The sequence below is a fragment of the Saimiri boliviensis genome, chromosome 4 (assembly GCF_048565385.1).
Source record: "Saimiri boliviensis isolate mSaiBol1 chromosome 4, mSaiBol1.pri, whole genome shotgun sequence".
In the NCBI taxonomy this organism is placed as follows: Eukaryota; Metazoa; Chordata; class Mammalia; order Primates; family Cebidae; genus Saimiri; species Saimiri boliviensis.
In genome coordinates, this window is record NC_133452.1 from 8498258 (window position 1) to 8524020 (window position 25763).

At 41.1% G+C, this 25763-nt stretch overlaps 1 protein-coding gene across 4 annotated transcripts in view; it reads left to right on the forward strand.

Annotated features, from left to right (window-relative positions):
• PRKN (parkin RBR E3 ubiquitin protein ligase) overlaps positions 1-25763 on the forward strand; it is a 1400491-nt gene that overhangs the window by 661447 nt on the left and 713281 nt on the right. For all 4 annotated transcript variants that reach the window (XM_074397175.1, XM_003933783.4, XM_074397176.1 and 1 more), the window contains one exon: positions 19104-19187. In XM_074397175.1, the coding sequence (XP_074253276.1) occupies positions 19104-19187 (84 nt within the window). The remainder of the gene's footprint in view (positions 1-19103; positions 19188-25763) is intronic.

The window sequence follows — 25763 nt, forward strand, 5'->3', positions numbered from 1 at the left end:
GGAGGTATTTTGGATCCCAATAAAGGAAAATCAAAATGGGCCATGTTGTCAGGAAGTGGGGAAAATGCTGGGAGTCGAGTGAGAAGAGAGCAGGCTAAGAAGGGCTCATCCACTAGAAGGTGTTTGCTGCTGTCTGTGCCCCCATTTCACAGGTGAGGGCATGGGCCACACCAAACACCTTCTTCGTGGTGGCAGTGCTCAAGGGCACAAATATGGAACTGCAAATGTAGAATATCATCCAGAGAAATGCCAGAGGAAAAGTTGACAAGATGTGCCGTTAGAATTCTTATCTTGAAATACCACCCTCTTTTGGGAAATCTGAGCTCTGGGATTGCTTCACTAATAAAACATGTTAGAAATGATGCTGCCCATTTCCAGGCTCAGGCCTTAAGAAACTGAATGCTTCTACTTCCTCTCCCTTAGGATAGTCACTTTTAGAAAGCACCTACTGTGCTCTAGGGCAGCTGTGCCCAAGTCCTGGACCAACAGGGATGGCCTATTAGGAACCAGACCGCTCAGCAGAACGTGAGCAGCAGCTGATCGAGCAAGCCTGCCTCAGCTCTGCCTCCTGTCAGATCAGAGACAGCACGAGATTGTCAAAGGAGGGGGAACTTTATTGTGAACTGTGTATGGGGGGGATCTAGGTGGCACACTCCTTATGAGAATCTAATGCCTGATGATCTGAGGTGGAACAGTTCCATCCTGAAACCATCCTCCCCCACCACACCCCCAGGGTCCCTGGAAAAACTGTCTTCCATCAAACTTGTGCATGGTGACCATGACAGACAACTAAAAAGGTGTTGGGTGCCACTGCTCTAGGTCACCCCTTTGTTAAGAGCAGGCATCCCCAAACTTTTTACACCAGGGGCCAGTTCACAGTCCCTCAGACGGTTGGAGGGCCGCCACATACTGTGCTCCTCTCACTGACCACCAATGAAAGAGGTGCTCCTTCCTGAAGTGCGGCGGGGGGCCAGATAAATGGCCTCAGGGGGCCGCATGTGGCCTGCAGGCCGTAGTTTGGGGATGCCTGGTTAGGAGGAACTAAAGACCCAGCACGGTGGCTCATGCCTGTACTCCCAGCACTTTGGGAGGCTGAGGCGGGTGGATCAGAAGGTCAAGAGATCATGACATCCTGGCCAATATGGTGAAACCTCATCTCTGCTAAAAATCAAAAAGTTAGCTGGACGTGGTGACGTGCACCTGTAGTCCCAGCTACTCGGGAGGCTGAGGCAGGAGAATTGCTTGAACCCGGGAGGCAGAGGTTGCAGGGAGCCGAGATTGCACCATTGCACTCCAGGCTGGCACCTGGCAACAAAGCAAGACTCCGTCTCAAAAAAAAAAAAAAGAAGAAAAAGAAGAAGAACTAAGACCACCAGCCCACTGACCTCAGCTTATATTCAGCATCCACCTGGCCATGCAAATGAGCCACCTTGAAAAGAAACTCTTCAATCCCACTGAGCCATCCAAGCTAACCCCACATAGAGCAGAGTCACACTTACCCCAGCGAGCTCAGCCCAGCCTTGTGATCAAACTTTTACTAAAATAGGAGTATATTTTCCAGGAAAAGCAAGGACTTCAGTTGTTCCATTATAAAATGAGGGAAGATTCTTGTTTTGATGATTCACAAATCATTATATAAAATGGATACTTATGGAAATGCAATACTCATGATATAATCATCAGGAAATACCCAAGTAGTTACATATTGATAACCCACTGAATACTTGGTCTTGGGGCCAGGGTTTTGTTGGGAAACTGTTCTGCAGTTACACATAAGCAAATCGTCAACACATGACCCAGTAATGCATGTGTGGCTCAGAGCTCTATAGAGCACAGCTTTAACAGATTTTCACTGGGAATCAGGGTTTGCTTGGGGCATTTGAAAGCGATTTGCAGGCAGACCTGTTTTATACAAATGCAGGGTGACACCATTGCCATTGCTTTTATTATGATCATTATTCTCTTGGAGACTGTCTAAAATTTACCAAATCATTTTTGCCCCTCTTGCATCCTGTATACCATATAAAAGTATTTTCAAATGAAGGATTTATTATTATTAATATAATATCAAAATCAGGAATGAAAATATTAATAAGGACTAGACTAGGTGTTTTCTTAAGATCTTCTCATTGTTTTCCTTCTAATAATGTTTGTTTTAAAAAATTTGTGAAGATAACTTGGCTTATTTAGGAACAATTAATCCTTTTACTTAGACAGTAGACTTCTATTTCTTTCTACAGAATTAGTTGTAGTGAGACTTTTATTTAACTGTTTCTATAATATATTCATGCTCTAAGAAATCATAGGGAATAAATTCAAGTTAGAAAGGCATATATACATTCATTAAAGCAAAGCATGTTTCTCTTTTTATAACATGTTCTAATTTTTTCAAGTTTAACGTGATAGAATAAACAGAAACTCAGTTTCTGGTTACATCTGATATTTATTTCTTAATATCTCCTGAATTAGTTCATTTTCATGCTGCTGATAAAGACATACCCAAGGCTGGGAACAGGAAGAGGTTTAATTGGACTTACAGTTCCACATGACTGGGGAAGCCTCAGAATCATGCGAGGAGGCAAAAGGCTCATCTTTTGTGATGGCAAGAAAAAATGAGGAAGAAGCAAAAGTGGAAACCCCTGATAAACCCATCAGATCTCGTGAGACTTATTCACTATTACGAGAATAGCACGGGAAAGACCAGCCCCTATGATTCAGTTACCTCCCCTTGGGTCCCTCCCACAACACCAGGGAATTCTGGGAGATTCAATTCAAGTTGAGATTTGGGTGGGGACACAGCCAAACCATATCATCTCCTAAACTATAAAATCACCTATTTGAAATTTTAAAAGGAGGACTCCAAGGAAGTGTTCAAATATTCACGTACCTAAACAAATATGTGTTTATATTTTTTAAATAGCCTGAGCGCTTGGCAACTAATGTCATATATTGAGTTATCTTCTCTCAAACTTTAATTTTATGAAGGGTCTTTCTCCTAATCTGTTAAGTGGGGCAGGGACAGACATGAAAGCAACCACCCCCGCTCCCCATGACCTCCCACCAGCTCCTGTACATGATTTTGTGAAACTGCTTTCTCTAACCAGGAAAATACAGCAAAAGTGATGTCATGTCCCTGACGGTGCTAATTATGTTATCTAAGCTTTCCCCTGACCGCGTTACATATGGCTGATTCAGGGAAGACTGGAGCAGACCCTCTCTTTGCCTGCCTGACGCAGTGAACTGCCAAGGTGAGGAAGCCCACATGGCAAGGAACAGCAGGAGACCTCTAGCCAACAGGCAGCAGAAAGCCCAGGACCTTGTAATGACAGCCGCAAGGAAGATAATTCTGCCAACAGCCTGAGAGAGCTTGGAAGCTAGTTTCTCTGTAATGGAGTCTCCAGGGAAGAGAGCAGCCCAGCCAACATCTTGCCTGGGCCTCATGAGACCCTAAGCAGAAGTCACACAGAAACTGCGAGATCATAAAAGCATGTTGTTGTAAGCCACAAAATTGTGGTCATTTGTTACACAGCAATAGAAAACAAATGTGGGGTATAATGTCTCATGTGATTTCTGAGATAAATGAAATCGTGTACCTGGAAAAACCTGTCAATAATAGAGCTTTTAAAAGAAAAACACCCACATAACTCAAAAAATAGCTAAAAGGAAAACAGGTTATAAGCAAAGAGACCAAAGGAATGTAAAGATATGGATATATATTCCAAAAATGTATGTCCATACATATTTCCTGCAGCAAAATCTTAACTTGGTGCCTGTTTTCATAATTAGTAAATTGAGTTACCAGTTTCCTGCCCACCAGATAGGAAAATGTCCACCATCCTGGCATGACGTCTGTCTCTGAAAGACAGAGATACAGTTAGCAAGGACATCGCTATATTCCAAGGTAAAACAGTAAATAAAAAAGACTTATTTGTTTGACATGTATTTTTTAAAATTAAGTCTGAAAAGTAAACAACACAGCAAACACTTTTGCGATAAATTGACTTTGTTACTTTGTAAACCTGTAGCCTTGGACATATCCTTAGCATCTTCAATCCTTAGTCTACCTGTAAAAAAGGTAATGGTGCTGCCTGCCTTGCTTTGTTTATAGGTCACTAATGAGGTATGTATGGTGTTAACTACAGCTTCCAGCAAGTGAAGCTGTAGTTAACACAATATTCATTATACCATTGCTCTTAGTAGAAAGCTAAGTTTTCATGTGCATGTCACATGTAATCTGCTGAAGTAAGCATGGAATATAGATCACGTTTGGTAAAGGTTTTCATCAAAATGATCCATGCTTTCTTAAAAGTTTGGGTTTTGTGGTTAACTTCTGTAATTGTAAAAACTCATGAACTGATAAATAAGGTCTTATTCCCTGACGTATTATAAGTAATATTTCACTTTTGTCTTCCAATAGGCTTATTTTCCTACATCAGCATCTTCATGTATGTGAAACAAAATTCTTGTTGGTTTCTTAGGTCATGGTAGAATACTGCTACTGTTTTGTGTGCTCCATTCATTTTTCCATTAAAATAAAGTTAATATAATTGTAGTAACAGTGGCTATTGGATTGGACAGTGATTATCTTAAAATTTCAAAGTAACAATGACTTATATAATGTGAGAGTTCAGTCTTTCTCTCATGTAGAAGTTTCGATGAGTGATTCAAGGCTTCTGTGGCACTTCATGGTGACAGGAACCCAGACTCTTTTTATATTGTTGCTCTACTATGTATAACCTTGAACTTGTGGTTCAAGACGCACTATGTATTTTACACAGAGGAGAGAAAAGAAAAGATGAAGAAAAGGCCAAGTGGAAGTTTCCACAGGATACTTCTGTTATATCCCGTCGGTCACTGCTGACTCACTTGGTTCAGACAAGGGAAGCTGGGAGGTAGTCTTTTTTCCAGGGGGTCGTATGCTCAGCTATAAATCAGAAATTCTATTACTATAAAAGAACAGAGGAGACAACTGAAACCTTCTGCCACAACATAAAGAAAAAGATCTCTTTTCACCTGGACAATGTCATATGATCTGTTTTAGTGATTCAAGTATTTGAAGAATGTGTTAGTCCTTTTTTGTGCTGCCATATCAGGATTCCTGGGGCTGGGTAACTTAAAAAGAACAGAAATCTATTATCACAATTCTGAATCAAGGCCCCAGCAGGTGAAGGCCTAGTCTCTTTGCTTCTGAGATAACACCTTAAATGCTGTGCCCTCCAGAAGAGAGGAACGGTGTGTCCTCACATGGTCGAAGAGCAGTAGAAAGAAAACCCACTCCTGCAAGCTCGTTTCTTAGGGGTATGTATCCAGTCATGCAGGTGGAACCCTTATGACTTAAACACTTTCCGTTAGACCAGACCTCCTAACACTTGCATTAGGAACTGTTTCCAACACGTGAATTTCAAGGGACATAGCTAGACCATAGCAAAGAGTATAGTGTATGTATTGTAATAAACATATATGTTAGCCACAGCTAATATGTGTTTCCTAAAAAGAGAGAGAGAGAAAATAAAGGATGGCCTCTTAAGGATTTGTGTGATGGTTGATATTAGGTGTTGACTTGATTGGATTGAAGGATGCCTAGATAGCTGGTAAAGAATTGTTTCTAAGCACATCTGTGAGGGTGTTGCCTGAGGATATTGAAATTTGAGTCATTGGACTGGGAAAAGACCCATCCTTAATGTGGGTGGGCACCATCCAATCTGCTGTCCCATGGCTAGAACAAATGTCCACTGACATGTAGTCTTACCATAGTGGCTAAGATGTGAAATCAAGTGAAATTGTATTCTGTGATTTTAACTTACATTTTCCTGATTATTTATTTTTTTCTTTTCATTTCATTTTATTTTACTTAAAGTACTGGGGTACATGTGCAGATCTTGCAGGATTGTTACAGAGATATACATATGCCATGGTTGTTTGCTGCCTCCATCCCCCCATCACCTACACTAGGTATTTCTCCTGTTATCGCTCCCCAACTTCCCTGCCCCATGTTATCCCTCCCCTAGACCCCCATCCCCCAACAGACCCCAGTGTGTGATGTTCCCCTCCCTGTGTCCATGTGTTCTCATTGTTCAACACCCACTTATGAGTGAGAAGATGTGGTATTTGGTTTTCTGTTCTTTATCAGTTTGCTGAGACTAATGATTTGCAGATTCATCCATGTCCCTGCAAAGGACATGAGCTCATCCTTTTTTATGGCTGCATAGTATTCCATGGTGTATATATGCCACATTTTCCTTGTCCAGTCTATCATTGATGGGCATTTAGGTTGGTTCCAATTCTTTGCTGTTGTAAGCAGAGCCACAATTAACATAGATGTGCATATTTCTTTATAATAGATCGATTTATAATCCTTTGGGTATATACCCAGTAATGGGATTGCTGGGTCAAATGGTATTTCTATTTCTAGATCCTTGAGGAATCACCACACTGTCTTCCAGAATGGTTGAACTAATTTACACTCCCACTAATGGTGTAAAAGCATTCCTATTAATTCACATCTTCTCCAGCATCTGTTGTCCTCAGATTTTTTTAATGATTGCCATTCTAACTGGCGTGAGATGGTAGCTCAATGTGGCTTTGATTTACATTTCTCTAATGACTAGTGATGATAAGTATTTTTTCATATGTTTGTTGGCCACATAAACGTCTTCTTTTGAAAAGTATCTTTTTTTTCTTGTAAATTTGTTTTAGTTCTTTGTAGATTCTGAATATTAGCCCTTTGTCAGATGGATAGATTGCAAAAATATTTTCCCAATCTTTTGGTTGCCAGTTGACTCTAATGATTGTTTTTTTGTTGTTGTTGTTTTGTTTTTGTTTTTGCTGTACAGAAGCTCTTAGGTTTAATTAGATCTCATTTGTCTATTTTGGCTTTTGCTGCCATTCCTTTTGGTGTTTTAGTCATGAAGTCCTTGCCTACGCCTATGTCCTGAATGGTATTGCCTAGGTTTTTTTCTAGATTTTTATGGTGTTAGGTCTTATGTTTAAATCTTTAATCCATCTGGAGTTAATTTTTGTATATTGTGTACAGAAGGGATCCAGTTTCAGCTTTCTGGACATGACTAGCCAGTTTTCCCAACAGCATTTATTAAACAGAGAATCCTTTCCCCATTGCTTGTTTTGGACAGGTTTGTCAAAGATCAGATGATTGTAGATATGTGGCATTACTTCCAAGCCCTCTGTTCTGTTCCATTGGTCTATATCTCTGTTTTGGTACCAGTACCATGCTGTTTTGATTACTGTCACCTTGTAGTATAGTTTGAAGTCAGGTACCGTGATGCCTCCTGCTTTGTTCTTTTTGCTTAGGATTGTCTTGTGGCTATGCGGGCTCTCTTTTGGATCCATATGAAGTTTAAGGTGGTTTTTTCCAGTTCTGTGAAGAAGGTCAATAGTAGCTTGATGGGAATAGTGTAGAATCTATAAATTACTTTGGGCAGTATAGCCATTTTCATGATATTGATTCTTCCTAACCATGAGCATGGAATGTTTCTCCATCTGTTTGTGTCCTCTTTTATTTCACTGAGCAGTGGTTTGTAGTTCTCCTTGAAGAGGTCCTTTACATCCTTTGTTAGTTGTATTACTAGGTATTTTATTTTCTTTGTAGCAATTGTGAATGGGAGTTTGCTCATGATTTGGCTCTCTGTCTGTTACTGGTGTGTAGGAATGCTTGTGATTTTTGCACATTGATTTTGTTTCCTGATATTTTGGTGAAGTTACTTAGCATTTTAAGGAGATTTTCGGCTGAGACAGTGTGGTCTTCTAAATATACAATCATGCTGTCTGCAAACAGCCACAATTTGACTTCCTGCTTTCCTAATTGAGTACCCTTTATTTCTTTTTCTTGCCTAATTGCTCTAGCTAGAACTTCTGAAATTATTCCAAACAATACAAAAAGAGGGAATCCTCCCTAACTCGTTCTTTGAGACCAACATCATCCTGATACCAAAACCTGGCAGAGATACAACTGAACAAAGAAAATTTCAGGCCAATATCCATGATGAACATAGATGAAAAATTCTTCAACAAAATACTGGCTAACCAAATGCAACAGTACATCAAAAAGCTTATCCATTAAGGTCAAGTAGGCATCATCCCAGGGATTCAAGGCTGGTTCAACATATGCAAATCTATAAACGTAATTCATCACATAAACAGAACCAAAGACAAAAACCACATGATCATCTCAATAGATGCAGAGAAGTCCTTCGACAAAATTCAACAGCGCTTTATGCTAAAAACTCTTAATAAACTAGGTATCAATGGAACATGTCTCAAAATAATAAAAGCTATTTATGACACACCCACAGCCAATATCATATCGAATGGGCAAAAACTAGAAGCATTCCCTTTGAAATCTGGCACTAGACCAGGGTGCCCTCTCTCACCATTCCTATTCAGCATTTTTCTGATTATTAATGATGTTGACCATTGTTTTATATACTTATCGGCCACTTACATCTTGTTTTGCGAATAGTCTGTTCAGGTTTTTTGCTTATTTTTCACTGGTGTGCTTGCCTCTATATTACTAATGTGTTCTTTATATTAGCTCTTTAAATGCTCTGAGATGACTTATTTGACAATTATATGTATTACTAATATTTTCCCAAGTCTGTGGTTTGTGTATTCATATTTATAGTGTTTTTGATGAGCTTTAGTGTTTATTGAAGTTCAGTTTCCACATTTCTTTATGTGGGTTCAGAACCTTCTGTATCCTTATAAGAAAATTGTACCTGTTCTAAGGTTATGAAGATGCTCCCGTTTGTTTTTTGTATGGAGTGAGATATTTATATTCACTTGTTCAGGCAACACTTGCTACAGAGATTCTCTGTCTCTTACGGAATTTCCTTGTCAACATCTCAGTTCCTTACCCACTTTATTGAGGAATAATTTGTGTAAATAGACTTCCTCCATTTGAAGGGTACAATTTGAGGAGTTCTGATAAGTCCATAACAACATAAAGCTGCCAACACAGTCATGATAAAAAACATTTCCATAACCTCTAGATGTGTCTGCTAGTACTGCCATGACAAAATACTCCAGACTGGAAAGCTTAAGCAATAGAAATGGATTTTCTCACATTTCCAGCGGCTAGAAGTCTGAGATCAAGGCATGTCAGCCGGCTTGGTGTTTTCTGAGGCCACCGTACTTGGCTTGCACATGGCCACCGTCTCCCCACATTTTCACACACACAGAAGCCTTCCTGTGTGTGTGTCTCTGTCCTAATGGCCTCCACTTCAACTTAATTACCTCTCTCAAGACCCATCTCCAAATGCATCTACATTCTGAGGTACTGGGGGGTTAGTACTTAAACATGAATTTTGAGAGGATGCAGTTCCGCCCATAACCCCCAGAATAACCCTTATGTGTTTATGTAGCTCGTACCCACTCTGTGCTCCCGCCCCCAAGCGACTTCTGCATTTCATATAAATGGAATCGTGCCCCGTGTTCCGTTTCATGTTTGGCTTCTTTCACTCAGACCAATTTTGAGAATCATTAATGTTGCTTCATTTGTAGGTAAGAGGACACTGCTTATTCTTGAGTAGTAGTGCACCAAATAGGTATACCATATCTTGTTTATCCATTCAGATAAAATATTTCATAGGTATGTGGATGCCCTCCTGATTGCATTCATTATGAATAAAACTGTTAGGAGTACTTGCCTACAACATTCCGTGTGTATGTATTTTCATTTATCTCACATGAATATCTAAGGGTACAATAACTTAATCATCTGTTACTTATATGTTTACTTAAAAAAATGCCTCATAGATTTCTAAAATGGCTGTACCATTTTACATTTGCACCAGCAGTGTGTATATTACAGTTGTTTTACATCTGGCCAGTCTTTGATATGGGCATTTTCAAAAATCTTACTCATTTTCATGGGTGTGATCAATTCATTTGTAATACTATTTTTGTAGCTACTACATAAAGTTTACAAGAAAAGGGATTATTCTCTCTTTTTTATAACTGTAGTCTCAGGGTTTTAGAGCAGCAATAAATACTTGGTGAGTGGATGAATATTTTGGTTTAATGAATTTTTTTCTTTCTTTTCCTTTCTTACTATTTAGTGATTTCGTTTGTTATGCCGCTGCTCTAACCATGGTGCTTAGCTTTGTGAGAGCATAGGAGCCTTCAATCAAATGGAGGCAGATGGGTGTTCAGACAGTGTCTACTATATGACGGAGGGAGATACATGCTTTAGAAGAGTTAGAAGCAGCATGCTGTAGAAAGTGACATCACCTTGGGGTAGGGCTGTTAACAGGGAAATTAAGAAAAGGGACGAATTCAGAAACCCACTGGGCTGCCAGAGCCCCTGGAAATGGCCTCTTACGGCTCAGCTTTTACTAAACCAAAGATAACCATATTCAGTAAGTTCTTATTTGGAGAAATGAGAAATACTGCTTGTAACACTTGCCATTTATTTAAGTCGCTATGTGCCAGGCACCATGTGAAGGCATTTGTTGTGTTGCCTTTGCACACTGTTGTTCGCAATTGTGTTGTTTCATTTAATCTTCATGCACACTCTGTGAAGGAGATATTTAATTCCTCACTTTTCAGATGAAGAGTACCAACTCTGGAATGGGTACATGCAAATAGCTCGGGAACATACAGCTAGGCATTGGTAGAAACGAAATTCAACAGGTTTTTGAACCTCAAAGCTCCGTCTTTTTATCATTTTGTTGCAGACCAATAGAAAAACATCAAGGGAGGACTCAAGCTTCTGAGTACAGCTGTTTTAAAGATAGTTTTGCTCTTGTTGTATTATATCCTTAGTATGAATTACAGAATTATTTTAGTCTCTTGCACTTAATTATATGGCTTAATGTTTGTGGATTATTCAAGAGAACATTTTAAATGCTTCATATTTGATGACAAGATGAGATAATAGGGCAGTATAGTTTAAGTAAAATTACTGTTAAATAACTTTTTTAAAAAATTGTAAATGCCATGGTTTTCTAGTAGCATTTTGGGAAACAAAATTAGCAATTTATTTTAAGCATCCATGCATAGACCCACATAGGAAGAGGAGATTATAGCATTTATTTAGATAACTCAAGAAAAAAAAAAACCATTTTGCTTTGTGAATCTGATGAATACTTCGATATGAATTAGCCAGTTACATATTTTAACATTCCACTTTGTTGGGTATTGAAAGACATAGCCGAAATGGCTTTTGGATTATTAGTTCTAGAAGTTTTGAAAATAAAACCCACATTTTATAGATTTTATCAATGCTTTCCCTCTGTTGCACCATTTTTCTGTATTTCTGACTCGCATGCATCATATAGCTGTGTTTAGATAATATTTGCTTCATGTTTTTCTATAGATAGAGACATTAGTCAGGATCAATCCTCAAATGCCATCTCTAGTTGTTCTTTTCCACTTACTGATGTAAACAGTTTTATGAATCCGAGGATTCAGATGCTGCCTTTCTGTCACTGTCCTCTGGGAATCCTCAGGTCAGCAGCACCCAGGGTTTCATTGTAATTTTTCACTTGAGACCCAGGACATACCTACTCATACAGATAGATGTGATTATATGTTAGCCACTACAATAGTAAACATAAAAGAGTGCTTTTCACTGTGAGTTTGGAAAATTTTATTTGCTGTAGATCAGGGGTTGGCAAGCTTTTTCTATAAAGGGCCCCACAGTAAATACGGTAGGCTGTATGCGTCATGAGGTCTGTGTTGCAGTGGCTTATTGTAGCATGCAGGCAACCATGCTGTATGTGGCTATATGCCAATAAAACTTTATGGACACTGAATTTTAATTTTCACATGGCTTCCATGTGTCATGAAACATTCTTCTTCTTTTTAGGCTTTTCAACTATTAAAAGATATAACAACATTTCTTAGCTCAAGGGCTGTTTAAGGTCGGATTTGACCAGCAGCCCGTGGTTTCCTCTCCCTGCTAGTGTTGCTAAAGTAATTTATATATTTTCCTTGGTTCTAACCATTACTAGGCAAAAAAGAGAGAAAGTTTTCTAAAAACCAGCCATATTTTTTTCTAATGGACCATGTGACATTTTATTGAGATATCTTTCTATAATTCTGTAGATTTGAGGGATGAAATAGTGGTTTTGGTTTTCTAATCGACATATTATAATCCATAGCTCCCTTCTACTATCATGAGTTTTTGCAGTCCTTTTTAATCTGAAGACCTTTCTGAATACTATTTAAAAACGATTAACTATAATTGCTTTAGCCATGAAACTCTTAAAACACTACGTTCAGTGATTAGGCAATTAAAGTTTGATATTTTCCAAAATTTGACAGGAGCATGTTAAATCGGCTTTGTAAGGGCATAGATTCACTTGGATAGTTGTTTCCGTTTTCAGGATAGTCACAGCATTCACTCTATTAGTGTGAGTAGCTGCATAAACTAGCATATCCATTTTACTCTGTTGAAGTCCCAGGTTCAGAAGAATTTCATTCAGTTTTACTACTTATACCCTTGTGTTATGGTTTGAAATCAAGAAGAAAATTGTGAATGAGTTTTCTATAATGTCTCTGTAAAACATGGATTTGTCAGGTAACATAGTACCTGATGTAACAATTATAGGAATTGTTCCATAAATGTTTTAGTTGCTATTTGGGCACTAAAAATTTAAGTATGAAAAAACAAATATCTGTGATATGCCCAGAAAAGTCTCACTGAATTCTAGACTTTGAAGTAAGAAATCTTACTCTGTGGAGCAAAATATAACTGGGACCTAACTCTTGCATTATTAGTGTGCCTTCCTTTTTTTTTCTTTTTAAGATAAAGTCTCGCTCTGTTGCCCAGGCTGGAGTGCAGTGGCATGATCTCAGCTCACTTCAGTCTGTGTCTCTCAGGTTCAAGCAATTCTCCTGCCTCAGCCACCTGAGTAGCTGGGATAACAGGCAAGTGCCACCACACCCAGCTAATTTTTCTGTTTTATTAAAGACAGAGGTTCGCCATGTTGGCCGGGCTCGTCTCGAACTCCTGACCTTAGGTCATCCGCCCGCCTGGGCCTCCCAAAGTGCTGAGATTCCAGGGGTGAGCCACTGCGCCCAGCCTATTAATGTTCCTCCTTGGCCTTGCCACATAGATGAGTTATTTACCATTGAATGTGCCATCGGTCAGTCAAAAAAACTTCCATGTTTACAGAAGAGAGAAGCAATGTTGTCCCGTTACTTAATGGTTAACCACATCGACATGGATTTATTTTAAACCCAGGGACTTTTCGGTGCCTCAAGCACAGTATGGTTCACTGGGAATCGCCACCAGCCACAGTATGAGAGCCAGAGCTCAGCACAGGCATCTAGCCAGAGATCACCTTGTTCCCGGAGGAGAGATGACTTCCATCCCAAGACAGCGCAGCGTCTGTCAGAGCTGTCAGTCAGGCTTAGTCACGAGGCCCGACCATTACCTAATGATACCCTGCCTCATTTGAGAATGATATGACAAGCTTGCAGGGATACATGGGGATGAAAACCAGGAAAAATTAAATTCCATGAGGAAAGGGATCAAAGGAAAGTAACGCAAAGCTGAGGGTAATATTTGTAAACTAAGTGTGTCGTATGACTTACGTAAAATCGTAAAAGCTGGTCCACAAGTTTTACTCTAAAGATTTCCTAATTGTCTAAAAATGAGAGAAATTTGATCTGTAGTGTCCATAAAGGTGGAACAAACCACATCCTACAGAGAAACAGACATTAAAACAAAGGAGCAAGTTGTGTCCTCTGCATTCTTGTCAAAGGATTTGCGATTTGCCATGCAATTTGTATATTACATATATATTTCATAATCATAATTAAAATCCTCTGTTAGATATGGGAATTCAGTATAATAAAATGGACACGCTAGTTTATCCATGCTACTCACACCATGAGTATGAATGCTCTGACTGTCCAAAAAATAGAAACAAATGTCCCAGTGAGTCTGTACCATTACAAAGAAGATTTAACTTTGCTCCCGTCATATTATAGAAAATATAGAACTTAATTGCCTAATCCCTGCACACAGTGTTCCAGGAGTTGCATGGCTAAAGCAATTATGGCTCATAGTTTTTGTATAGGAGCAAGAAAGGTCCTCAGATTAAAAAGTGTAATCATTGTAGCAGACTGCATTCTAGCCACATTTATCTCCACTGAATTTCCCACTTTAAGTTGGAAAAATGAAGCTGATGAATGTGATCAATGTCCTAGGTATCATTTCTTTACCTCTCTTTTATTTCTATATATTTATGACTTTTTTCAAGTGAATATATGCAAATGTTTAAAAAGCAAAGGTACAGACAGCCTTGTACTAATAACAGCTTGGTGGGTAAGGACAGTAATCCCCACTTTTCCTCTCCCCAGCCTCACTCTGCCTTCCGGTTCCTCACATTTCTGTTTTTCCTTTTATATTGTCCAAGCTGAATGACCTATATATTTGGTTACATAATCATAATTAAAATCCTCTGTTCATTTTTAATAGTGTTACTCTAAAGTTGAAGATCACATAAGTGCTTACATTATCGTGAATATATTGGGATGCGCAAAGAAAATTAAATGTCTTCTTCTTCGTGACTGATGTGATCTTAATGATGCTCCCTGACCCTCCTATGTGCCTGGGAGAGCATTGCCTTGATCACCAATTATATGTCATCATGTCCTGGGCCCCCAAGACCACTTCCCACCTCCAGATTCAGTGATTCACCAGGACTCACCATGCCGTCACGCACGTAGCTAAGATTCACTGCCACAAAAGGATACGAAGCAAAGGGAGAAGGTCCAGCAGGAGATGTTTAGGGGAAACTACAGGCAAGGCTCTGAGTCCTCTCGCAGTGGTCAGTCAAGAGGCACTCATTCCCCCGGTAGCCACTTGTGACAACGTGTGTGAAGTGTTGTCTGCCAGGAAGCTCATTAGAGACTCAGTGCGCAGCAATTTTAGTGGGAACTGGTCATGTAGCCACCTCTGCCTGAGGCTTTGCAGAGGGTGAGCTGTTGCGCATAGCCATGGTTTGTACAGACAGTTCAGGCTCTACACACCAGCCATAGCAGTAAGGGAATGGTGAGGACACTTGTAAAATTCACATTCCGAGATGCCAGCCAAGTCCAAGCTTGAAAGCAGGCTTTGCAAAGCATCGCAGTTTCAGTCCTGCTCTCTTTTCTGCACACTTACCTCCATCTTAAGCAGTGGCTTTTGGGTTAATGATCGGTGGCTCCCAGATGTGGCTCCCTTTGAGGTCTGGGGTAAAGAGCCTCGTCAAATGGCTCAGTCTCTTTCAGGTACAGCTCAGGCCTGGAGAACTGCTCTGCGTCCCCCTGCTTTGCTCTAGAATAGCACGTCTGTGCATGCATGAGTGTGTGAGTGGATTAGTATTTGTACGCCTGTGTGCTATGTGGTGTCATGTGTGTGTGCATGTGTGTGTGTGGTGTGTTTATGCATGTGTGGTGTGTCTTGGTGTGCATGCATATGTGTGGGTGTATGTGCGTAGGGTGTGTTAAGTGTGTGGGGTGTGAGGGATGGGTGTGCACATGTACATATGTTGCATGTTTATGCATGTGTGGTGTGTCTCGGTGTGTGTTCATGGGTGTGGGTGTATGTGTGTGGGTTGTGTTAGGTGTGTGGGGTGTGTAAGTTGTGTAGGATGTGTGTGCACAGGTACATATGTGGTGTGTTTATGTGTGTGTGGTGTGTCTTGGTATATGTGCATGCATGTGGGTGTCTGTGATGTGCGTGGGATGTGTGTGCATATGTACATATGCATGTGTGGTGTGTCTTGGTGTGTTCATGTGTGTGGGTGTATGTGTGTGGGTTGTGTTAGGCGTGTGGAGTGTATAAGTTGTGTAGGATGTATGTGCACAGGTACATATGTGGTACATTTATGCTTGTATGGTATGTCTTGATGTGCATGCATGTGTGTGAGGTGTGTGTGGGGTGTGTGATGTGTTTGGGGTGTGTGGGTTGTGTGGGATGTGTGTGCACGTATACATATGTGGTGTATTTATGCATGTGTATTGTGTCGGTGTGCATGCATGTGCGTGAGTGTATATGTGTGGGTGTATGTGTGTGGGGTGTATGGGGTGTGTGGGATGTGTGTACACATGTACATATGTGATGTGTTTATGCATGTGCGGTGTGTCTTGGTGTGCATGCATGTGTGTGGGTGTATATGTGTGGGGGTATGTGTATGGGTGTGTGGGGTGTGTGGGGTGTGTGTACACATGTACATATGTGGTGTGTTTATGCATGTGTGCTGTGTCTTGGTGTGCATGCATGTGTGTGGGTGTATACGTGTGGGTGTATGTATGTGGGGTGAGGTGTGTGCGGTGTGTAGGGTGTGTGGGGTGTGTGTACACATGTACATATGTGGTGTGTTTATGCATGTGTGCTGTGTCTTGGTGTGCATGCATGTGTGTGGGTGTATATGTGTGGGGTGTGTGGGGTGTGTGAGGTGTGTGGGGTGTGGGGTGTGTGAGGTGTGTGTACACATGTACATATGTGGTGTGTTTGTGCATGTGTGCTGTGTCTTGGTGTGCATGCATGTGTGTAGGTGTATGTGTGTGGGGTGTGTGAGATGTGTGGGGTGTGGGGTGTGCGGGGTGTGTGTACACATGTACATATGTGATGTGTTTATGCATGTGTGGTGTGTCTTGGTGTGCATGCATGTGTGCGGGTGTATACGTGTGGGTGTATGTGTGGGGGGTGTGTGAGGTGTGTGGGGTGTGTGGGATGTGTGTACACATGTACATATGTGGTATGTTTGTGCATGTGTGCTGTGTCTTGGTGTGCATGCATATGTGTGGGTGTATACGTGTAGGTGTATGTGTGTGGGGTGTGTCAGGTGTGTGGGGTGTGGGGTGTGTGGGATGTGTGTACACATGTACATATGTGGTGTGTTTGTGCATGTGTGCTGTGTCTTGGTGTGCATGCATGTGTGTGGGTGTATACGTGTAGGTGTATGTGTGTGGGGTGTGTCAGGTGTGTGGGGTGTGGGGTGTGTGGGATGTGTGTACACATGTACATATGTGGTGTGTTTATGCGTGTGTGGTGTGTGGTATGCTGTGAGCATGCATTCCTGTGTGTGTAGGAGTGAGTGTGTGGGGTATGTGTGAGTGTGCTAGGTGCCTGTCTTGTGCGCACGTGCAATGGTGAAGGAGAGAGGGAGGGAGCACTCCTGCAAACCGGCAGAGGTGGCTCTGAGCCCCTTTCCACCTCCCACAGCATGTTCCCCAGCATCTGCTGCAAGGTGGCAGGGCAGCTCTGCACCGGTTTCAGAAGCAGAGAAGGGCCTTGAGCTGACTCGTGATGACCGATTTAGTTCCTACAGCTTAAACACTGGCTGCATCCAAACGTTGGTAGTAAAATCACCATAACCTCCACCCCTGAATCCTAACCTTCTGCCTTGCGCTGGGCTCTGGCCTCATACCACGTCTCCTGGAAACTGCCCATCTCCTCCAGCCCTTGATGCCACCTTCCCTCCTCCTTCCTTCTGTGTCACAGCTGGGGAGACCACAGCTCACCTCTCCACTCAGCCCCTCATGTGACCACCTCGCTGCTCCACCCCCGGGAAGGAGGTCCGGGCCGGCCACATGGGGCTTTCCTCGGGCATCTGATGATTTCCTGAACCCTGAGCACTGCAGACACACAAACCAACTTTCCAGCTTGTATCTCCCCAAGCCACTTCTTCCCATTTTCCCATTTAATTGATAATCAGGCCAGATACGGAATTTTAGGTTAAAATGGAAGGTACTGCAACAATTTAAAAAATCTATTTTGATTTTTGTTTCCAAGTAGATGATCTGATCTTTCTGTTTGGAAAATTTGAGGATCTGGAAATGTACTGCAGCTGGTCCCGTGTGTCCTCTCCCCTATCTGCCTTTGTTTTTGAGGTGGAGTTTTGCTCTGTCTCCCAGCCTGGAGCGCAGTGGCGCCATCTTGGCTCACTGCAACCTCCGCCTCCTGGGTTCAAGCGATTCTCCTACATGCGCCAGCACACCCAGCTAATTTTTGCATTTTTAGTACAGACAGGGTTTCACTATGTTGGCCAGGCTGGTCTCAGACTCCTGACCTCAGGTGATCCATCCCCTTCAGCCTCCCAAAGTATTGGGATTACAGGCATCAGCCATGATGCACAACCCGATTTCTTAAAATTTAGACAAAAATGTATGCTTATGATGCTTTTTACTGGTTTGCTTTCCAAGAGGAATGCAATAATTGACACTGATATTTCATTTCAAGTGGTCTCCTCTAATTTAAGAGAGTGTAGGCTGGGTACAGTGGCTCACACCTGTAATCCCAGCACTTTAGGAGGCTGAGGCGGGCAGATCAAGAGGTCAAGAGATGGATACCATCTTGGCAAACATGGTGAAACCCCATCTCTACTAAAAGTGTGGTGGCGCACGCCTGTAGTTCCAGCTACTTGGGAGGCTTAGGCAGGAGAATCGCTTGAACGCTGGAGGCAGAGGTTGCAGTGAGCTGAGATTGCACCACTGCACTCCAGCCTGGGCAACAGAGTGAGACTACATCTGAGAAAAAAAAAAAAAAAAAAAAAAAAAAACAAAACAAAACAAAAAAACAGAGAGTGTTGCTGTTATTTGTATTTTTGTTTCTTTGATGCCAAGGAAAGTTTGCTGAGCACCCCCTCCATGCTGGGCCCTTCTCTAGGTGCTGGGATGCCTCAGTGAACAGAGTGGACCAAGTGGGCTTCTGTGTAGTTACAGTCAATCAGGACAGACAGCCCTCGCTCTGTGCTGGGCACTGCATGGCCTGGGTGACAATTACTATGAAGCAAAGGAAACCTGAAAGGGCAGACAGAGAAGTGGGTACCAAGTCAGAAATGGCCTTTCTAGCAAGGTAGCATTTAACCTCAGCCCTAGAGGGAGGCCACAAGTGGAAAATGAACATATTTGGAGCAAAATGTCAAATATAGTCTCTGTATATTTATGAATATGGTTTTGGCCTGGCAGATCCCTTGAAAGGGCCAGGAGGACCTCCAGGGGCTGCAGATCACACGTTGAAAATCACTGGACTACACATTAATTTCAGTACTATTTTATAGTGTAAGTGGAAACATTTTAGAAAATGTCTTAGGAAGTACATTTCTATTATAACTCATATAGGAATATATTGTTGTTTCTTCCCAAAGGGTCCATCTTGCTGGGATGATGTTTTAATTCCAAACCGGATGAGTGGCGAATGCCAGTCCCCACACTGCCCTGGGACTACTGCGGTAAGTACCTGGTCACGTTCATTCCTCTTACTGCAAGAAAATGATGACGTCTTCACTGTTTGCTAGGAAATTAGAGACGAAAATGTCAACTGACTCTTCTTCCATCTGATAATATTACCAAAAGTGTTATGATATTCAAATATGTTAATTACATTCACCAAAAATCCAGCCTGTGCCACTGCCTTCCAGGGTCGCTTTCCTAGTGACTTGACCATTTTGGGTGCCCATGGGAACTGTGCCAATTTAAACGCCTTACAAAGTTATATCCATGAAAAGAAAACGAAAGCCAGTTCAGAGCCTCCAAAAGAAAAATAACAAAAGCGTAAGGTTCACCTTTTTTCCTGCTCCAGTGATACTTTATATTTATATTCCGTGTCATTCACAATTGCCTTTTTTCCTACCTTTCTTTAGCAGTGTTCTCACATAGCAGACTATTACAAAATATAGTATGGGTGGCCAGCTATGTAATTCAATTCCCATCCTCTGTTCTTTACAGCTCTTTCTCTCTTTGCAAGTATGTGCCATATGTTTCATAGAGAGCAGATATTTCCTGAAAAAAACCCTAAGCTCTGAATTTATTTTTAAAGTAATTTTGTTATCGTGGTCATGCTTAACATGTATATTGTTATTTTTTTTAACCTCAAACTTCGCTGGCTCCATCGTAGTCTGCCTGTATACATTTCCTGAGTTGTAAATACTGTTGTGGTGCCAACTCAAATGTCAGCGTTAGCTCCCAAACTGTCAGAGCCAGCTGGCAGTTAATATCTTCTCTAAGGAACAGAGTCTGTCAAAAGCAACAGGTGCAGTGTTTGAGCGAGAATCATTAGAGGAGCTTTCTCTCACCATTCTGCTGGCTGTTCACAAGGATACCAAGATAGCAGTCGGCAACAATGAACTCTCCGCCACACTAGGGCTAGGGGCTATCAACAGATTTTTATTCACCCAGATCCTGAAGAAAGAAATCCTGGAGAAAAATAATGACTTGTATGACACTCACAGATTTCTTAGACATGACACAGTATTGCAAGTTTCCTACTGGGATGAAATTAAAATGCATATATCATAGGGCAGAATTTTTTTTTTTTTTTTTAAATAGAGTCTCGCTCTGTCACCCAGGCTGGAGCGCAATGGTGTGGTCTTGGCTTACTGCAGCCTCTGCCTCCCAGGTTCAAGCAATTCTCCTGCCTCAGACTCCTGAGTAGCTGGGACTACAGGTGTGCACCACCACGCCTGGCTAATTTTTGTATTTTTAGTAGTGATGGGGTTCCACCATGTTGGCCAAGATGGTCTTGATTTCCTGACCTCTTGATCTGCCTGCCTCAGCCTTCCAAAGTGCTGGGATTATAGACATGAGCCACGGTGCCTGGCCAGGGCAGAATTCTTAAGTATAATCACATACCTTCACATGTATACAGATGTAATCTGTATATATTGTAGCATACCTAATATGTAGATATAATTACATATTACATCTAATAATGTAATTACATATACATCTACATTTCCACATACATATATATGTTATACATATGTACATACATATAATGTTGCCCCTAAAAACTTGTACGTAGAAACCGATGGGTTTATGCTTACCGGTTTTTAGGGTCAATATTAAATGTATGTATGTTATACATATATACAACATTATATGTATAATGTTTGAGTTATATCTATAACTTAAAACTGAGTTTGGGGCCAGTATTCACTCTTCCTGGGTGGTACATAAAGTCCTGTGTGTAGAATGTTGTTTCATGCAGCGTGAGTTGTAGTGCTGGGTACTGGGCTGACAGTAGCCCAAATCCGTTCCCCACACTGGCTGCGCTCATGAGGCCCGCCAGCCTGTGACATTCCCGGGGACAAATGAAGCTTCTTCACACTCATTGCACTCACCAGGCATCTCCTCCATGTGAGCGTTTGGGATGCTTAAGGCCTGAACGAACGTGGCTGGAGAACCTCCCATAGGAGGCGTCTCCTTGGTGTGAATTCTCGGTGCTGAGTGAGCGGGAACTTTCTCAGCCTGGCTTCCCCCACAAATCCCTTCTGCAGGGTGGACTTTGGAATTCTGAAGGAGGTGACAGCTTTGGCTTCAGGTTCCCTCATCTACCCTGCACTCAAAAGACCCTTCTTTGCTCAGAACACCCTGGTGCTAAACAAGGAGGGACTCGTGGAGGCTTCCTTGTGATCGCAGCACTTGAAGGACGTGTGGACTTGCTCACACTCCTAACACATACGGGACTTGCCTGGTGAATTTTCCGGCAGTAAATATTGGCTGCCGCTCCTTGGGTCGTTTCCGAACACCATGCATTTCTAGGTTCAGAGCTGGGCCTCTCTGTCTTGGCTGGATTCCTGTCCTTGCTGTTCAGTCCCCTGGCCCCCTCATCAGCTCCAGCTGTGTGGCCACGTGGGGGTGGTGGCCTCAAGTCCCAGTGAGGTCTCAAGTTCAGAGGTCTTCAGTGTTCGACATGGACCACACCCCTCCGGGCCCCTTCTCCAGGAGAGACAGCCAGCTGTGTCCTCAAAGGTCATGATCCCTGTGCAAAGGTCATTATCTTCCCTGCCCTTATTGAAACCTCAGGCTGGGGACCTCCAAGGAAGCAACTCCTGGACCATTCACCTGAATAGTGAATAGAATTGGAAATGCACTAACTGAAGTTTAAAAGACAGTGACTCTTAGACTGGATTAAAGGAAGAGAATCTAGCTTTATGCAGGTTACAAAAGACATACCTAAAGCACGTGAGCGGAAAAACAGCTTAAGTAAAACAATGGAAAGTAATAATCCACGCAAGTATTAACTCAGGAATCCTGTTGAAACCATTTTAATTGCACATAAAATGCATTTTTAGGGGAGGGTGGAAACATTCCTAAAAAGGAGACTTTGGCAGTTTTGAGGAAAAATATGTCCAGGAAAAACCTCCAAACCTTCATGATGAGGTTTTGAGGATAGAAAAGTTTAGTAACTCAGGAAGAAATGGTATGATCTTAGTAACACGGATTCAAAATATACTAAGGAAACATTGTCAGAGTTAACCAAATACATGGATAAATTTAACACCATGGTAGAAGGAAGAGTTGAGGGCTCCTGCAGTACAAACTTAGTAAGGATATGTCCAATTCATACAACCAGTGAGCCCACGACATCCGGAGAGAGTCCTTGTTAACTGGAGGATATCAACATCTGGTCATGTTTAAAGAAATTTAAATATCAGCCAGGCATGGTGGTTCATGCCTGTAATCCCAGCACTTTGGGAGGCCGAGTTCGAGACCAGCCTGGCCAACATGGAGAAACCCTGTCTCTACTAAAAGTACAAAATTAGCCGGGTGTGGTGGTGCATGCCTGTAATCACAGCTACTCAGGAGGCTGAGGCAGGAGAAATCCCTTGAACCCGGGAGGCGGAAGCTGTGGTGAGCAGAGATTGCGCCATTGCACTTTAGCCTGGGCAACGAGAGTGAAACTCTATCTCAAAAAAAAAAAGGCAATTTAAATATCAGTAGCAAAAATATAACTCTAAGACATGACATTCAAATCACGGAGTCAGTGTGAAGATCTCAATGGAAGTAAGAGACCAAACAGCAGTGAAAGCGCAGCACGTGGCAGATATTTTGGAATGTAGCTAAATTTGTACTTAAACAGGGAATTAAGGATCATAGATGCTTCAAATACATTCTTATCAAGGTAGGAAAACGAAGCATCATATCTATTTTTTCTTCCGTATTTAATAACCACCAAAGAAATGTCTGTTGAGTGAAGGAGCTGAAGGTGTGAGCTGTCACCATGCCAATAGCTAGCCCCGGCTCAGTGTTCAGTGTGAGTTGAATTATTTCACTCACTTTTAAAACCATGTTTCTGAATTGCATTTTCACAATACAGCTAAATATAAATTCTGACTCCTGTATTTTCTAAAGTCAAGGTTTTGACAGTATTTTGGACCCTATATTTATTTTATACATTTTAGATTTATTAAAATTTTTCATTTCTATCACTTAGACAAAATTTCCATGTTCTTAGAATTTTAAATAGCAGTGTTCCTAATATATTCTTAATTAATTAACATGTGTACACTTAAAGATAATCTTAGTAGATCATTTTAAATAGCAGTAAAATTTACCATTGTTTTTTACCAGTACAAATACAAACTTGACCTTAACTCTATTTTAGACAGAGAAACCTGAACCTAATTCAGCTTTATGCTAATCACTGTTATTTTAGGAGAGAGCATACCAATACTATTAGTTCTTACCTTTTTATAAAAAGAATTCTTGTCAGCTCAAAGGAGATATGCTTGAGATTAAAAAGGGGATAAAATCAATTAGGATTTTCTCAATTAGTGAAATTAACTCAACTTTGGATATGGCATATGACTTTAATTATTCTGTGCCAATCTTCATTTTATGATTTACCTATGATACCTTAAACCAAGCCTGTCCAGCCCATGGCACCACATGTGGCCCAGTTCAGCTTTAAGTGTGGCCCAACACAAATTTGTAAACTCTCTTAAAACATTATGAGATTTTTTAAAATGAGTTTTTAATTTTTTTTAGTTCTTCAGATATTTTCAGTGTTGGTGTCTTTTATGTGTGGCCCAGGACAATTATTCTTCTTCCTTTGTGGCCAAAGGAAGCCAAAAGATTGGACACGCCTGCCTTAAACACTTAAAGCAATATTTGTGTTTGTATGTATATTGGGGAAACGTGTGTTTCTCTTACTTGGGCACATATAGGCTAAGGACAACCCCAAAGATTTAGTGTCTGAGCATTATTTTTGGGTTCTGAATCCTAACTTATAACACTGAGCTACCCTGTCATCAAACGCTCCCCTCTGAGACCTCTGGCTGCAGGGCTGCTTCTGATAACGAGGTGCCCCTTAGCCAACCGTGAGAACCTCACACCTGACGGTCACATAGTGGGGTTTAGGATCGGGGGTATTTCCTCAAATAAAAAAGAAAGAAAATTTAAATGATCGCTTGAAAGTCGTAAATGACCAAGGTCATTTTGAAGAAATTCTTGTTGAGGGGTGTTGATTCCTACTGGGCAACCTATAATATTTTATAGGTATCATATATTTTTGAGAGGCAGAGTTTACCTGAAGTGTTATGTAAAATAATATTTTCTTTTTTAGATTATTTGATTTTGACTGGAGTTCAGCTCTTTTACATCAAACATTTTTTTTTCCTTATCAGAGGCAGTAGAATAGGACCTCTTAAAATAACTCCAAGATTTATTTCAAATGAAATTAGATACTTAAAAGTATCCCATGAACTATAATAAATGATGTAACTATTAAACTCAGTATAATAAATAGAGTGTTTTCTTCCCACTCAACATGCAATCTGTTTATCACGCTTTCCCCCGTTAGGCTCCGTATATGCCAACTAGAACATTGGTTTGAAGAAAAGTTAATATTCATGCTCTGTATCTCTGATTTCATGTTCTTGAGAGATGTTGACTGAAACAGAATTAATAGCAAGGAAGTCTCCTAATACTGAGCAATTTTGATTTATGTCAGAAGTCATTTCCATATTTTATGTCCAAAAAGTTTCTTATTAATGTTTTAGTTTGATCAAATTACTATCTTCCAAGGAATCTGCATTTCTTTTGTTTGTTTTTATTGTCTTAGACTTCATTAGAATCACAGAAAATCAAACTCAGAATTTCTCAGGATGGTTTCATGTGTAAACTGTACTTTTTTTTTTTTTTTTTTTCTGGTATCCAGTAGCAGTAAAAGGTTGGTTTGCTTTTGTTTTTAAGAACTCATCTTGGATTGCAATGTGTCCCTGAGATAGTCACAAATGACAGTCTTTATTTGCACAACGTGGGAGCCGTGGACTCCATGTTCTGGTGCTGCCCATGCTCGTCTGCACCATCCAGTAACTATCGGCAGAAATACCTGCAAATACATGTTTAAGGAATTCCAGCCTTTGTGGCTTTTCAGGGCTCCCATTTCGGTGAAAGGGCAGCTGGACACTTAAATGTAGAGAGTGGAAAAGAAAAACAGAGGTACAGGATGAACGGACCCATTCACTCCTCTTCTCTTCTGTCCTGGTGTTTGGCTGAAGAAAAACGTTCTCCCTGCCCTTACTCTGTTCTCTACAGTCATATTTTCTTAATTTTAGATAAAATTGAATTGTGAAAACTTTGACGTTAATCTCAGATTATGATTGAATGGTGTCTAGGCGTGACAAAGTGTTCTCTGCTGTGTGACATGCAATTTGGGTGACAAACTAGAAACTTGTCTTAGAACATTTTTCAAAAACCTGATCCAGTATTCAGACTCAAGGACAGCTTCTTTCTTTTTTTTTTTTTGAGACAGAGTTTTGCTCTTGTTACCCAGGCTGGAGTGCCATGGCGCGATCTCGGCTCACTGCAACCTCCGCCTCCTGGGTTCAGGCAATTCTCCTGCCTCAGCCTCCTGAGTAGCTGGGATTACAGCACACGCCACCATGCGGAGCTCATTTTTTTTTTTTTTTTTGTATTTTTAGTAGAGACAGGGTTTCACCGTGTTGACCAGGATGGTCTTGATCTCCTGACCTCATGATCCACCTGCCTTGGCCTCCCAAAGTGCTGGGATTACAGGCGTG